The following is a 17852-nucleotide window of genomic DNA, read 5'->3' on the forward strand; positions in this document are numbered from 1 at the left end:
AGGGACATTTTAAAGGTTTTAGGTCACAATTGTAAAATCATTGGAGGATCCATTTAAAACTTTTCCTGGTACGTTTTTGAGAAATTTAAACTGTTTTTCTTTAATACTGCTGGATTTCACCCATTCATTCATCCATCCCTTCATCCATCCGTTTGTTGGCCTCGTCGAGACTCACTGAGAGGTTTGAGGAAGTTGGTCTCGTCACCGTCCGACTTGTAGCCCTCCCCGCTCTGCTCCGACCGCTCCCGTTTCTCCTTGTGGCTGGACTTGCGTCGGTGGCGTCTCCGCCTGTGGTAGCTCTTGGGAACGTGCACGCCAATGTACACAGTGTGGTGGCCTGTGAAGATACAATGCACGGAAAGGATCAGATTACGTTCACAGTTGGAAAGGAAACCACATTAATCGTGAAGGCTATTAATCCTTATCTTTCACTGGCTGAACACGAACAATGGAGGGCCCTGCTAATCTGGTAGGAGACGTTTGTTTATTTTACAGAGAACATTTATTATTATTATTACTGTTATTATTATTCCCCCGTCTGACATAAAAACTGGGCATTTAGTCACTCCAACCTTGTGTAAATCCCAACAACCTCCGGCTACAGCAGCTCATAAAGGAAACAATGGATTTATGTCATATAAAGTAATGAGAAAAGCAGATAAAACACGACTAATGTGATGATGTCAGGCTAAGGGAAAATAAAAGGAAAAAGACGAGTGAGGAAACTGATTGTACAGGAACAGGTTGACCTCAGACTAACAGAACCCTTTGTTTGCAGCATTAAGTGACCTTTAGTGAAATATGTTGAAGTCTTAAAGTCAATTCGTTTGGTGACTCCACAATAATTCCTCACAGGCTTTAGGATAAAAGCACAATGAAGTCAGAGCATTACCACATGAAGACAATTTCAACCAAAAACTTAAAAAGTGTATCTGGAGAATATTACCTACCCTACCTTTAAATACAAATATCAAAAACAAGTGGTATGTTTATCAAAGTGTCAAATTACATTTTTCAAAAAAGTTGGAACTTTTGCTTCTACAACAAATTCTGATAAGTTCTTAAAATATATATATAAAAAAAATAGTAACCACATACGTCTATAAAAGTGTCCAGTATGTTTTATGAAAATTAAGTGCAATTCTTCCTGCTAAAATGTATTGAGTAGTGAGGTAGTTTAACAAGGTCTGATGGTGAGTTCACTGACACCTAGTGACTGGGAGTTTACACACACACACTCGCACACTCCATTAAAAAGTATGATTTAAAAAATGAATTTGAACTTTTTTTTGGATCGATACGATAAATGCACATCTCCATAGAGACAATATTACCCTCAGCACTTGTATATATGCATATATGTTATGACTAATTTCGAGATACCAAACTGGAGTTTCTCCCTGAACTCACCTTCGGCTTCTTCTTCGTCGCAGACGTGTTTGACGAACGACGCTCCTCTGTCCAGGACGGCCTCGTCCTCCACTCTGCAAATATAACAGGAAAATCTTTACACTCGTTTTTTTATTCCAGGGCAAAGCGTAGCGTAGCAAACATTAGGACACAGAACAAACAGGTTTACTCCAACGATCCGTTCTACAACTCCTTTAAAACGCAGTAGTTTGGAATAAAGACCAATCTCATGGTCTTTATTCCAAAGGTCTGTTTAGCTTCCAGGTATCAGAAAAAGACTTCTCACCCAAAGCTTCTTTTGATCATGTGACCTTGAATTCCCTTGATATTTAGAAGGAATGCAGCTCCCCCAGTTCCATTCCAGGCTAATAACGTTCGTCTAAGTCTCAACTTGCTGCAGACTTTAAATGTGGGAATCCTTTGATTCTCAAACTTGGCTGTCTACTAAACATCAAACACCTCTACACTTCCTCTAGTTTAATTCCACTTAGTAACGATGCTATTCCACATTGACCATCACCAGGCTAATAACCTAACTCTGGTACAACAATTTAAGGTTTTTACAAATCGGTGTCAGTGGCTCGCGGTGAGAAAGGCCTGGTTCCGTGCTGACTCTGCAGAGCCTTGAGTCGTGGTTTCCTGTGAACGCTGCAGGAGGAAACTGTTTAATGTAGTCTCTAAATTAACCGTAGGAACAAGAATTATGCTTGTACCACACTTCATGCTCTTGTCTTACAGGGTTGGAAAGCTCTGGTACCGGTACTTTACGATTGTGCACACAATTACCAACTTTAAAAAAAGCTGGTACTAAAAATGAGTTCCACAGTTCTATGGGACAACATTCAGCCTTTAATATGTTACGGTTTCAACTGTTCCTTAGGAAATCCACTTTAATATCCCAACTGACAACTGCCAGTCTTCGCTTTGATGTTTCCTTTGAATTAAGATAGTTTTACCCTACTGCGAATTATGAGTTTTTGCAATAGTAATCCTGCTTTTTCTTCTTCTTCTATTATTCAAAAAGACGACAAAAAGCTTGCTGGAATTACTGCGCAGAAGTCAGGGAAACTTCAAAGAACACATCAAAGCGATCAGCAGACGCCTCTGACAAAGACTGGCAGTTGTCAGTCGAAACATGTCAGGAGATCAAAGTCGTCTGAATAAATTAAACCTTAACATAATCAAAAAGAGTCTTGCTGGAATTACATTCAGCCTCTGTTAAATCTACTTCCAAATATTGCTGATGCTTTTGTTGTTGTTAGCTCGTAGCATGCTAACAGCAGCAGGTGCTTTTAATTATTCTTTTAGTTCTGCCATTGTGCATGTAAATGTGATATTACTTAAGACCATAAACTACTAGAGGTATAACAATATATTGATTAGTTAAGCAACAATCCGATCAATTCAAGCAACAGACATTAGAGTAGGTCTTTTTTGTTAGAAAATAATGATTTTCATTTAAAATGCATTTAACGTTTTAGTAATTAAATTCGCCAAAACATTAAAAATGCTTGTTTTTAACTCTACCTTTGAGTTAAATACAGTATAATAAATTGTATCAAATGGATGAAAGGCCTGTGAATGGAATCAAATTTGAAATTCAGACTTTGTGATATTGGAAAATAATGCAAGTTTTGCCAAAGAATCAATGTTGCATCATCAAGAAACGAGTGATTTACACCCTGATTATTTACCATCTACACGCTTTTAATATAAAAACATTGCAGCAGTTACTTTGTTCTGAAAATATTGAAGTTTTATTGATAAGATAAGTTATTTGGGGATAATCTGACTACTTTTCTGTTTAAGAAGTGTATAATACTTGGTTTTAGACCACTTAAATACTGAAAGTGACCCAGCAGATAAAGCCAAAGGGATGATCTCTGCGTACGAAGACAACAAATAAACAAAGTCCGGAAGGATATGAGTCGTTCCTGTGATTGCACCGTGAGCTCATCTACATTTCCCTTCTAGATATGAAATCTGACTTTGTCAGTGAAACCAACGCAGACTTAATGTTGTCCTTCCAGCAGCTCCTGATCGAACTAGAAGTGATGCTTACAAGAAAAAAAAAGTATAAACGTTCACTGTGTGTTACTGTGACCTGTAAATAAAACAGCAACACTACAAGCATCACAACCTTTACTTTGTGTACATTTTAAGCTCCGAGCTGTTAAAACGAAATGCCGGAAAGTAATTACATGAAAGACTTAAATGTCTGAAAGCAAAAAAATGTGAGGACTGTACTTCACTGTGTGGCTGTAAATAGTACCTGATACTACCAGGAAGTTCAATAATGTATCCTCTTTTCTTTTTTTTAAAAACAACAGATAAATGTTCAGGTTACATTTATTGAGACAACTTTTTCCAGGAGATGTACTTTGATCTCCTATTGTAACGGACGGAGCTCATAGAAAAGGTTATCATATGTCTCATTAATTGTTATATTGTTTTGCTTCAATTTAAATCCCATAAAGTCTGTTTAAAATGTCTCTAAATTTAAAGGATTATTTTTTTAAATGAAAAGTAAATGAAGGAAAATAACTATTATAGACAGGTTTTGAAACTTAAAAAAAAATGTAAATACATGATTAAAAAAAATTAAATATTTCAGATTTTGCTAAACAAAATTGTGTGAACTGGAAAAAAAGAAATGTCTTCATGTGTTTTGCTCACATTACACCAGAATGAAAGCATCCAATGATGTCCCTCTTTATCTCTTCTTAAAAGAAAAAAAAAGGAAAATTATAAAAGATCAAAGATTAGAAAAAGAAAATTAAAACAGAAAAACAATAAATCTTTTTTAACACGTGATTCTTTGGCCCCTCCTCCTTTCTCTCAGGTTTAACTCTTGGATTTTCAGGAGATTTACTTTGATTTCATAAATTCCTTTGATCTCCTAAATAGAAGATCAAAGGAATTTAATAATGGGAAGCATATGAAAGATGGAGTTTAGCCTGTTTCTGTTCTGTATTGCAGGAGTTCTCAACCTTGGGGTTGCGAGACACTTGGAGTGAATCGCCAGATGCCAATTTTTGCTTATTTTTACCCTTTTTCTGCCACTACACCAAACTTGTCATATTTTAACCCATTTTCATCACTTTTTATTGCCATATTTTTGCTCCTTTTAATATTTTTTTGCTACATTATTCCCATTTCTGACACTTTTCCTTTCAGCACATTTTTCCCACTTTCCAGACATTTTCAGCACTTAAAAAAATAATAATAAAACCTTTCCTCCACTTGATCGTCTAATGTCACATATGTTGACCCATTGTCATTTTTAACCTCTTTTCACCATATGTCATGATTGTTTTTTGCCAAATAAAACACATTCATGTTTTGTCATGCCCATTATTTGCCAGTTTAAAGTGTTTTTCCTGCTTTTTAAATTACATTACTCCATTTCTGCCACTTTTAAGCCAATATTGACACTGCAAAACACTTACCACTTTTTCTGTGCACTTTTGGCCACTCTAATTTGCAACTTAAACCAATTTCTATGGTTTTAAAAAACACCATCTCACCACCTTTTCCCAACATTTTTTTTGCCAATTTAACCACGTTCACGATTTGTCACGCCCAATATTTGTCAATTTAAACTAATTGTTCCAATATTGACACTTTGAACCTTTTTCTTAAACCACTTTTATGGTCTGTTTTTGCCCACTTTAATTTGCAACTTTTAACCAATTTCTGTGGTTTTTAAAATCCCATTTCACCACCATTTTTGGTCACTTTTACCCCATATTAATTTCAGATTAAAACAAGGATTTCCATCTTTAAGATGACTATAATAATAGTAAACTTCCTGGATAACAGTGGATATTATTCAGATAAATAAATAAATGTGATTATCACAGATTGTGGGACACTAAGTTTAAAGTGAAAATACATCCTTGCAGAGAAGATAAAAAAAATTAAAAATAATCACACGTTACTTTTATACAAAAGCCTGTAATCTTATTGACTTTTTTTTCCCATTTCCTGTTGCAACTTCTTCTGATTACTTATTTATTTCCAGCTCATCTCATCACTGGAGAATATTTAACTTTGTATCTAGTTGTTGGTGACCTTGTGTGAGACTTGGATAAAAGCTGGTGTCAGTGCATGAGGAGTCAAGATCAGCTGATCAGGATCAGGGATCATCCCCCACCCCCCCCACCCCCCATCTCATCGCTTCACAAGAGTGACGTGACGCAGCCTATCAGTGAAGAATATACAGTAGCACCTAAACGTACCACACATGGATGTTTAAAAAGGTTCAAATTAGCATCAAAGTAAAACCAGTAAATAATTAAAATTAGCAAGAAAACTGTGACGTCTGTCCCCAATTCCTTGCATATAAAAACTACAACAACGCGCTAACTTATTATTAGCTATCGCACATTACCCTAAAGAGCAAAAATGGAAATAATATGTTATGGTTTCATTTATTCAGGCAACTGTTTTTCAGGACATTTACTTTGATCTCCTGACCGTCACCTGTTTTGACTGTCAACTGCCAGTCTTCTTCAGAGGCATCTGCTGATCACTTTGATGTGTCTTTGACTTGATGATTCCAGCAAGTCAATTTTGCTCTTCTTTTTGAATCTGAGGAAGACTGGCAGTTGACAGTTAAAACAAGTCAGGAGATCAAAGTACATTTCCTGGGAAGAGAAAAAAAAAAAAAAAAAAAAGTTGTCTGAATAAATGAAACCAAAAGAACTGCTGGCATTATTAAGCAAAAACTTAATTTAACTTTAATTAAAAACATATTGTATATTTACAAAAAATGTTTCAGTGACAGAAGAAAATAATGTTGAAATAAGCGTCATCGGTATATATATATAATAAACTTCGTCCTGGTACCTCACAGATGTACGTATACTGTATTTGTATTTTAAGCTAGCATTCATTGTACCTACTAAACAAAACTAAACGTGTGTAATATTGGAGGTGGTTTAAACTTTGACTTCATTCACTCTGTATTTTAATATACAAATATACAAAACAAAGACAACCCCCCCCCCCCCCCCCCAAAAAAAAAAAACTACAGAAACACAATAAATTACCCCTAAAAACTCAAAATGAAATTTAAAAAGAAAAACATAAGATGTTTACTGTATCCAAGGGAACCGTGGAGAGATTTATTACCAAAGATAAACGTGGTGGGTGAAAGTATTTAGTAACTTTTACTTTGAGTACTGTTTAATTCAGCTAATCTTAACATAACAAAAACGCACCAAATTACTTGGAAAACAAACAACCTGACTCCAAAATACACAAATAATGACTGTAAAGAAAACACTAAATGAAAAAAAAAAAAAAAAAAAAAAAAGACACTAAATGACAGAAATGTACAAAACAAAGATGAAAAATAACAAAATGACTTTAAAGACACACATGGACTAAAACAAACATAATGGTCGAGAAATACACAAAATGACGCAAATATACAAATTTAAAAGAAAAGAAAAACTGTTTTACCGTATGTAAGGAAACCGTGGCAAGATTTATTACCAAAAGAAGCATGGTAGTACTTTTTACTTGTACTTGATTCTTTGTTTATGTATGACTTACTTGCACTTGAGTAGATATATCAGTACTTTTCACAACTCGTAGAGTAGACGAGGGGTACAGAAAAAATGACTCCAAAACACAGAAAACAAGAGGAAAAATCATCTAAACAGCAAAAATACACAAAATGACTTTAAAACCACACAAAATGATAATTTAAAAAAAAAAAAAACATATGTGATATTAAAAATTACTTTGAAGTCATTTTTGGAAATTCACGGTGATAAACTCAAAAATCCAGTCCGTCCTGGTCAGGAATGTTTCAAACTTCCTTGAGTGACGAGGAAATGAATTTATACCTATTCTGGGTAATCATTACACCACTCATCAATACACAAAAGACACTGTCACAGACGAACGGGAAGTAAAGCTGAGGCACAAAAGAACGGGAAAAACGTCCACGTGACACTGAAGTTACTACAAAAGACACAAGAATGAGGAATCTATAGAGTTTATACAACATAGAACAAGAAGGAAGATGTTGTGTTGTCCAAAGTTTCATGTTTAAACAACCACAACTGAGGAAATCAATTCCTTTTGATTTCCGAGGTGACAAAACTTCAGTAGCTTTTTTTTTCTGGTATCTGTACATTACTTGAGTATTTATTTTTTGGCAACTTTTTACTTTTACTTGTTACTTTTTCAAACAAATAACTGTACTTTCTACTCCTTACATTTTGAAAATGAGCTTGTTACTTTTAAGACCTTCAAAGATGACGTCACAACGTGAAAAGACGCTAAATGTTGGTAGTTTGAGCTTCTTTTGTCTGTTAGACGGTCCCTTAGTTTTACGGTTAATATTTTTAATTTTTTAAAAACATTAAACCCAGGGTTTAACTGATTTTTTTTCTTCTTACATTACAAATTGTATTTATAGTGAGTGCTAAATTCTCCAGATGTTTATAAAGGGAAACAGATTTCTACAATTTTTTATAAATATTAAACTTAAAGCTGCTCCAAATTTTATTGAGAACTTGCACTTTTTTTTCTTGACACATTTTATTATGAGTTCAAATGCAACAGATTTAATTTATTTCCATGTACCAGTTTTCTACAAGTTTCTTTAAACAAAACCCTGTCTTATTATTTAAGGGACATTTGTTTAATTTCTTACTTGGGTACTTTTCATAGCGTGTACTTTTTTACTTTTACTCAAGTAAGGGAACAACTTCAATAATTATACCAGTCATTATTTTATTCAAGTATCAATACTTTTACTGACTGAAGTACTTTTTGCCAACTCTGCTGCTACGTGTACAATTTAAATCAAGTAAAAGTACTTCTCTTTGAATAGGACACATTAGTATTCTTTACACTAAGAATTTTATTCTGATTATTGCGCAATCAGGAGCACATGTTGGATATGGATTGTGTGTGTGTTACACTGATGACATGTTTAGGGCCTCCGACTTGTCATCTCAAAATTTCCTGAATTCCGTTTCGGATTTTCCCCATTTCTGCGTCACATGGCACTTTTTCCATTTCATCAGTTTTCTACGAAGCCTCAGACATGACATGGGAAAAAAATAAATAAATTTGTTGTCATAAAAAAATAATTCATTGCCACAGGAAACAAATTTGTTGCCACAAAATTCTAATTTGTTGCCGCCACAAAATTCTAATTTGTTGCCAATAAATACTAACTTGTTGCCAATAAATACTAATTTGTTGCCAATAAATACTAATTTGTTGCCAATAAATACTAATTTGTTGCCAATAAATACTAATTTGTTGCCAATAAATACTAATGAGCAAAAGTTGGATCTGGATCCTGGAGCTCAGAGAACCACATGGTGTGTTTGTGTTTTTAATTCAAGTATCAATACTTTTACTGACTGAAATACTTCTGTCAACTCTGCTGCTACTTGTACTTGAGTACAATTTAAATGAAGTAAAAGTACTTCTACTTGAGTAAGATACATTAGTACTGAGAATTCCTCTAGTTTTCAGATTATTGCGCAATCAGGAGCACATGTTGGATCGTGTGTGTGTGTGTGTGTGTGTGTGTGTGTGTGTGTGTGTGTGTGTGTGTGTGTGTGTTGTGGGGACGTGGCTCACACTGACCCAGGGAGGATCAACAGGTCTGTCCCTAATTAATGTCGACAGGTTTCTGGGGATCAGGGCTTATTATTACCTGCCTGTTCTTATCCTCCAATCAATGGAAACAAACTGAATTAAAACGTTGGGTAATGTGAGGATAACACCTGGTCCCCATGAGGGCCATTAGTCAGCATCTGTGTACAGATATATTATAGATATATATATATACACTGTGTGTGTAAATAAATCATCAAACACACAGAGTTAAATACTATTTAAATATAAACTGGCCTCCAAAGCTACTTTGTTGCCATGTAAACAGGCCCTGAACCCCGTATTTGTAACACTTTCTATTGGTAATACTTTCAAAATAAGACTTACTTGCTCTTGTCGGTCGTCATGGTGACAGTTTTTAGCCTTTTAAAGCTGGTCAGTCCTCTTTATGTAGAGATTTTAACACAGACACTTGTGTTTGAAGTAGTTTCAAAGAAGTAAAAAAAAAAAAAAAAAAAAAGTGAGAAAAAGGATCTCCGACGGTTTTTTTTTTTTCTTCTTCTTTCCCCGTGTTAAAGTTGAATCCGCTCCTCATTCCACTGCTGTGTGAACGTGTTGATCGGATTAAATTCGCTGTGTGAAAACATGAACATGTTAACAGATAAAAAGCAGCTTCTATTGTGTCCTGTTGGCACCGTGTGCCTAGTGTCCGTGCTCTGCGTGTCTTTTTCCATATTTAAAGTGTCATCCCGCCTCCTGCTGTGACGTCACAGGGAGGGGGCTGAGGGAGGAGTTCACAGAGCGGCCACTGGGGGTCGCTGCCCACACTTTGACTATTAACTGTAGGAAGAAAAACCTCAAACTCATCCGAAAACAGTGAGAAACTTATCTTTTCTTTTACTTTATTTATTTTTAATATACGCACTGTTAAGTTTTATTTCTCTATTAAAAAAAATAATTTATTGTAATACTAGGTTTGGATTTAACTAAATAAAGTTAGGGAAAATCAACAACTTCTTATTAATTTAGACCAAATCCGGCCCTTTAAAACAGTGTTTCTCAAATAGGGGTACGTGTACCCCTTGGGGATACGTTAGAGAGACAGAGAGGGGAAAATTAAAACATCAGAGATTTAAAAATACATGTATATAATTTTACAATGTTTTTTTTTTCAGTTAAAAAATACAATCATACTAAATATTACCAGAAACACAAAACGACAACAAAAACACACACAATAAGATGAAAAATATACAGAATAATAAAATAGAACAGACAAACAACAAAAAAGTACACAAAATGACACCAAATGCACTCGCACTGAGATAGAAAAACACTTACTATTACCACCAACTCACAAAATACAACAAAAATAACAGAGAAACTTACAAAACGACATAAGAAACAAACCAAATGACACCAAAAACACACAAAATAAGAGAAAAATATACTGAAATAATAAAACAAACAAACAATAACAAAACACACAAAATCACACCATAAATAATGATAGAAATTATCTTGATTAAAACATGAACTGAAAATACAAAGGTCAGTGTTTAGGAGGGAGATGAACGTAAATGATAAAACTTTAGAAATAAATCTATTCAGGAGGCACTTAATACTGTTTTATTCACTTATTTACAAAATGAGATTATTTTAAAAGTGTGTTATCACTGATTCATTCCATCTTTATGATCTATATTAGTTGTTTTTTCACAGAATTCTGAGGAAAAAGTTCTAGTTGGACATAAAGTGGGGAACTTAGACCAAAAAGGTTTGAGAACCACTGCTTTAAAACAGAAAATCATTGTAAATAATGTAGTTGTGGTTATCTCAGTATGGTTGGGAAGAGACGTAAATATCTGGCAGATTTCCACTGGAATTTAAGCTCGGGAATTTTGGCAATATTAAAAAATAGAAACTTCTCTTTGGAATTATTGAAATTTGATAGAAATTCTGAGCAGTTTTAAATCAATTTAAAACAACTTTAACTAGAATATTTGCATTTCCTGAAAAAAATGCAAGTGCGGATGCAGGTGCTGGCCCCTGTTAGGTTAGCATTAGCCTAGCGTTAACATTAACTAGTGTTAACGTTAACCTAGCGTTAGCAATAGCCTAACAATCATATTTGCCTAGCAATAGTCTAGCTTTAGTAGCATTAATCTTACTTTAGCATTGGTTAATGTTAGCCTAGCATTAACATTAATCTAGCATTAGCATTACTTTGATTACTAATAAAAGTATGTTTGCAAATGAACTCAAGGATAAAAAAGTCTTGAATGTCCCGTTTTATTTAGATTTATTAGTGCAGTGCACAATAATTTTGCAAGGTTTTTTCTGTGAAACTGCAAATCATCCATGATTTTTGTCATAAATACATTTTACATCAGCAGCAAAAACAATCTGAGTCATTAAAATCAAATAAAAGTCATGTTTTATTTATTGTAAATCTTTATTGGTAAAATAAATGTAAAACTACAGAAAACAGCTGCATGGTTTATGAACAGAAACCTCCAGACATTGTTGAATAATTTAATAATACATTTAGGACAAACTTGTTTTTACTGTAGCTTTATGTGAATTCATTGAAAATAATCACTTAAAAAAAACACATGAAATCAATCAATTAATTTGATCATTTTAATCACTAATACCAGTGCACACCACACACACACAATCTCATAATGACACGGTGAAAGATAAATATAAAAAACAACAACAAGAAGCAGTAAAAGCTTATAAAAAATTGTTCTGTGGTTGGAATTGATTTTGACCATTAAATGGTGAATAAAAAACACAATTTTTCTCCGTCTTCTCGTCAGTAGAAGTCGTTTATAACGAGGACAGAAATTCTTTCACCTGAAAATGAGCAAAAAACAATCAATTATGATTCACATTAAATACACAATGAGCATCAGTGAAATAGTTTGATTTAAGGATGTGAATTTATCTTAAAACTAAATATAATAACTCTGGGTTTGGCTGTTTTTATCAACAACTAGACTTAGTACACTTTGCAAAAGTAACATTAAAAAATGATTCTGAATATTTAAGCATCAAACCACACAAAAACAAGACAAATATATATAATATTTTATATCTATACTAAAATATAAACACAACAACGTACAGAATTATAGAAAAATTAATTAAAGGACAACAAAAGTACACATTTACTCTAAAAACACAAAAGATGACTACAAATATATATATAAAAATGACAACAAATATACACAAAAATGACAACAAATATACACAAAACAAGAGAAAAAATACAAAACTTACCACAAAAACTCTCAAAACATACAAATTAGAAAAAAATATGATATATAATATGACAAAAACACAACAAAATGACTCAAAACACAAGAAAAGAACTTGAAATTACAACAAAAACAACAGCAGCAGACAAAAGCCTTTGATCTCTGTAGTTTTTCTAAACGCTGACATTAATGTTGTTAGAAAAGGTTTCACACGTTTGCATTAATTCATGTAATAATATTCATATTACTGTTATTAATATTAGTGACCTTCTCCATCATGTCAGCGCTCTTCACATTGTCTCGTTTAAAGTCGTCGTTCACGTCCAAGGTCAGAACGGGCACGTATGTGAGGTACTGGAAGTCGGTTCTATGGACACACACACACACACGCACACGCCAGTGGTGTGAGGAGCAGCCACTCTGACTCTAAATGACCACCATCAATGCAAACATGAGGTTTTTAACACAAACATGCTATACACAATGTGTGTGTGTGTGTGTGTACTTCATAGTCTTGTGCTGTAACCAGCTCTCATGCTTGAAGTGCAGCTTCTCCAGATACTCCAGAGGAATGTCCTGCTCCTCCTCTCGTCCTCTCATGTGTAACCGCTCTAAACATCTCTGAAATAACACATATTGATGATTAGAAACCTCTTCCAATGATAATCAATAATAAATATTGGGAGGTAAGGGCACCTCTGGGGCAGCTCTGAGGTAAATGATCCCGTCCAGCTCGATGTGTTTTCCAAACTCTTGGTGCAACCATCCGTGCCAGTCCTGGTAAACGGACCATTCTGTTTCATTCAGGCATTCACTCTCATACAGGTTGGATGCAAAGATGTACCTGTGACAGCAGCAAAGACACAGGTACACACTGTTAACTACACACTACAAGCCACAAGCATGACATGGAAAAAAACAATACTTTGTTGCAACAAATTTGCATATTTTGTGGAAAGTAAATAGTATTTTGTAGCAACTAATTTGTATTGTGTTGCAACAAAATACAAATTAGTTGCTACAAAATACTATTTACTTTCTACAAAATAGACTAATTTGTTGCCATAAAAAACTAATTTGTTGCCTTGAAATACTACTTAATTGCCACAAAAACTAATTTGTTGCCATAAAATACTAATTAGTTGCCATAAAATACTAACTTGTTGCCATGAAATACCGATTGGTTTCAATGAAAAGCCTAATTAGTGAGTAGTTGCGTGCGTGAACCTGTCGCTGTAGATGGAGCGTTCAAAGAACATGACGGGGTTCTCGGCCTCTCGTAGTTTCCCATTGGCTGATCGTATCTGGGCTCTGACTCTGCTGATGCAGGCGTAGCTCTGGAAGGTGTACGCCCACCTCTCAGGTTTCTCATACATCATCTGAAGGACGTTCCCCCCGCTCCTCTGGGACGTGGTCAGCTCCTGAGACGTCACATGATACAACCATCACACGTGTGCTTATTAAAGTAATTCATTATTTACCAATTCTATATGAATAAAGCACTGTTTGGTTTTGGGTCATTTCAACTCATGTCCACACATTTAGGTCTCAATATATTCTGAAATGTTTCCCAGTTGTTCCTTAGGGGGGAGGGTATGTGTTCTTATTTTTCCTCCATTTTCAGCTTGTTCATATCTCCAATCGAACCAAAAATGTACAGTGTGTCTACTGAATAATTTAGGAACAAATGGTAGATGTTCTGGACTTTGTTAAAATGACACGAAATGACCCTTTTTGGAATATCGGAATACAAAATGAAGGAATTGTTATTGATAGCTGCGACAATTCCGAGATTATGAAAAATAAATGTTGAATTTTCTCAGCCTTGTTTAATAAAAAAAATGACATTTAATAAATTAATTTATAACCACGCCTGCATTTAATATCTTAGTTTGACACAACATGTAGTGAACTTGTCAAAAATGTGCATGTTTTTTATTTTTATTTTATATACATATATATGTATGTAAAAAAAATGTTTTTAAAGGAAACAATTTGGTTGGTATTTTTCAGTGATTAGTCTTATTTTCTATTTTATATATTTAAAACTTACCTTTGAGCAAAACTATATTTTATGTAATTAGACATTGGAACAATTGATAGAATTCTCCTTTTACAAATTTATCATTAGTTGAAGGCCAATTTAACATAAGGTACTTTTCCATCTGTAGCTTACATATATATATATATATATATATTATTATCATCATTGATTGACAATGTTGCTTTTTCTTTGTATCTTATGTTTTGCATTTAATATGAAAACTGCTTTTCTCACTAGTAAAATGTTATTGCTATTATTAGTAATAATAAGGAGGTGCTGACTTGTCTTTCTTTCTATTTAGACATAAACACATTAGTAATATATTACCTCAAAGTCGTTGCCTTTAGTTTGGACGTTGCACCACCTAGCGATGGGTTCTGGTACTACCTCCCAGTCTGAACTTTCCCGCTCCAACAGACCAACTAGAGTTGATTTCCCCGCCGCTGCAGAAAAACATGCAGAAATCCACTAGTTTTACTAAGATTTAATAGTTATTTATTATTTGCTCAGTTAAAAAAAAACACCCCGTTGCCCTAATATACTTTACTGATACAAAATAATGCACACAATGTCAAATTAGTAGCTTGCAATTGTCAGAAAACATCAATTTAATTGAGAGTAAATTAACTTAACTGGACTAATTTACTCGCAAATGATTATTTGCTCCGTAGTTCACACAATTAATTAGTCTTAATATTAATTTTTCTTTTTCTTCGTTTGAATTAAACTCACCAATGTTGCCCTCGATTGAAATGCGCTTTATTCTTTTCTCCATTGAATCGTCCAAACGAGATCGTTTCACAGTTAAAGACATTTTCCACAGAATAAAAGTGATAGTTCGGAGCTCTGCAGCTGTTACAGGAAACACAGTTGTTGTTGTGAACACTTGGCGGGAACGGACTTGATTACCGGAAACCCCGCATACGTCACTACAACAGCTTCCGGTAATCAGCGTTGCCAGTTTGGCCGAGTTCCCGCGTGATAATAAGTTATTTAAAAAGTGAAAAGTTTGACACTTTTATATAATATTGGCTGTTTATTAGTTTTCAAAAAGACTGACCGGAAATACGGTGGTGTGGTGTTTTTAAAAATGCAACAATTTCAACGTAAAATCAGAGACATTTTTAAAGGAACTGAAATGGTGCCTGTATAAAACGTATATGTCAAACGCTAGGCTCGGGGACCATATCAGAACGTTTAAAGCAGTGGTTCTCAACCTTGGGATCAGGAACGCATTTGGGGTTTCAAAAAACTAATATTATTTCATCCCATTTTTTCCTATTTTTACAAATTTTCTGCAACTACACCATATTTTAACCTATTTTCATCACTTTTTCTTCTTATTTTTGCTCCTTTTAATGCATTTTTGCTACATTACTTCTATTTCCGCCACTTCTCTATCAACTTTCAATGCCTTTTCTGCAATTTGTTTTTGCTTTTAGCACTTATAAATCCTTTCCACCACTTTTCCCACCTAATGTTGCGTATATTGACCCATTATTGTCACTTTTAACTACTTTTCACCATATTTCATGCTTATTTTTTAGCCAAATTATAATTTTTTAATGGTGAATTGGCCATCATTGGCTTCCGTAGATTTGGCTTTATTAGCAAACCTTCAACTTTTGTCACAATATTGTATTTTGAGGGTTTTTTTTCTCGAAATTTCGACTTTAATATTGTCTTTTCAACTTCAACCGCAACATTAAATTTAAACTTTATTCTCAAAATTTCAACTTCAATCTCGACATTTTGACTTTATTCTTGATTTGTCCAAAATCATTTTCTCCATCAAAAGTGTCCCAAATTTGTTTCCGTAGGAATGCAATACACCTCTTGAAGAAATGTTTTTTGTTAGTTAATGAACCGTCAAGGCACTTCAAACTGTTACATTTTTGTGTCCAATTGCTTTCCCTTGACTTTTTCCAGGAAAAAGGATGACTTTTCTCCTTAAAAATTGGCCCTAATCTGCTTCTGTACATTCCTATAAGTGTGTGTGTTGCGTATACTTTGTCCTACTTGTCCGTCATTAGTTCACATTGAATCATGAAGTTCAAAAAGTCATTATTCTTAATATTATAGGTGCACAATAATTATATTTTACAATGATGCATTATATTTCCTCCAAAAAGCCTGCAGTTATTACTCCAGTCCAGCAGGTGGCGAGATAACACAAGTTGTTTGTTTCTGTCCTTTTATTTACTGTTGAATATTCATGTAAAAAAGTCCATAAAGTTTTAGTTAGTTATGGGGTTTTTAAACACTGTGAAATGAAAAATACAGAAGAATGACTTTGGAAAATGTTGATAAATAACACACACTTATTAGTCAAACAATAACTATAGGAATTCTTACCCAAGTGCGAAATATCTATGAAAAATAATGGATTTATTTATTTTATTACTAGTACCAATACTCATTAATTGTTTGGGATGGTTGTTTTAACTCAAATCAAATTGATGAAAAATCTGAATCAATATGTTGATGGTTTGAGTGGAGCACGTGCATGAAATCATAAGCAATAAATAGCTCAATTATATTATTTTTGCATTAAATATAAACCTTGCTTTCAATAATTTTTTTCACTTAAATGAACCAGCCCTGTTAACAATAAACAAAAACACTTTCTTTTTCCCTTTTTTTAAAAAAAAATATTCACTAATTCTCCTCCCACATCAATGTCTGGTTATATTCACAGGCCACATCCATAACCTTATATTTCTGGTTCAGTGATGTATAAGGATTTCAACGCATATTTCATAAAATGTTCATTATCAGGCAAGGTTTACATGAATATTAAAATGGAAATAAAAATCAAAGTACTTTGAAATCTTATACAGGACTATAATAGAACTAAAATATGGCAGTACATACATTTTAATAGATTTAGAGTAATTTTAAAGATTTTTGTCAAAACAACAGTAATGGCCAGATAGTTGCACCACACTTTGAAAAACAGAATAAATTACAGATGTAATTTAGTAAGTAACATTTAAAAAAAAAAATCAAAGTGAGCACATATATACTAAATATTTCGTATTTTTTGTATGCATTTAAACCTTTTTTACACTAAAAGAAATGCAATTGGACAGAATATTTAAGGTTTACATCATTTACCCGTCGACATAGAGATAGGCGATATTATCAACCGATTAATCATAAAATGTATTGGTTTTTTAACAGATGTCAAAAAATCAATGTGCTGTTGTATCAGACAATGGGAAAAAACCTAATATTGTAGTTCTTTCGTCACTTAAGTTGAATAAATATTCTTGTTAGGGTTGACTATGTTACGTAAATTGTGGAATAGAAAAAGTAGCCATGAGTGTTAGACAATATCGACTATTGAACAACCTTAATTTCAATGCTTTACAATCTTTGGAAGCTATAAAAATGCTACTTTAAAAAGCACTTTTGTCAGTTACATTTCTTCTTAATCATGTTTTTGTAAAAAATAATCTAAAAAAAAAAAAAAAGAAAAGAAAATTCACAATGTGCAACTGATTCAAAGAGTCAAGACCAACTTTATTTGCCTCGCA

General features: G+C 33.6%; 2 protein-coding genes across 2 annotated transcripts in view; both read right to left on the minus strand.

Annotated features, from left to right (window-relative positions):
• LOC114473030 (electrogenic sodium bicarbonate cotransporter 1-like) overlaps nt 1-9725 on the minus strand; it is a 45785-nt gene extending 36060 nt beyond the window's left edge. Inside the window, exons 1-3 of the mRNA XM_028462407.1 lie at nt 9391-9725; nt 1411-1484; nt 176-337 (exon numbers count right to left, since the gene is read on the minus strand). Coding sequence (XP_028318208.1) covers nt 176-337; nt 1411-1484; nt 9391-9410 — 256 coding nt within the window. The 5' untranslated portion in view covers nt 9411-9725. The remainder of the gene's footprint in view (nt 1-175; nt 338-1410; nt 1485-9390) is intronic.
• Nucleotides 9726-11523: 1798 nt separating this feature from the next.
• On the minus strand, nt 11524-15201 carry dck (deoxycytidine kinase). The gene is made up of 7 exons (XM_028462450.1): nt 15046-15201; nt 14641-14756; nt 13497-13690; nt 12966-13113; nt 12775-12890; nt 12537-12636; nt 11524-11865 (listed from the first exon to the last, which is right to left on the minus strand). The coding sequence occupies exons 1-7, from the start codon at nt 15125-15127 to the stop codon at nt 11839-11841; spliced, it is 783 nt and encodes a 260-aa protein (XP_028318251.1). The 5' UTR covers nt 15128-15201; the 3' UTR covers nt 11524-11838.
• Nucleotides 15202-17852: the final 2651 nt, after the last annotated feature.

This window comes from Gouania willdenowi, chromosome 12 (assembly GCF_900634775.1).
Source record: "Gouania willdenowi chromosome 12, fGouWil2.1, whole genome shotgun sequence".
Lineage (NCBI taxonomy): Eukaryota > Metazoa > Chordata > Actinopteri > Blenniiformes > Gobiesocidae > Gouania > Gouania willdenowi.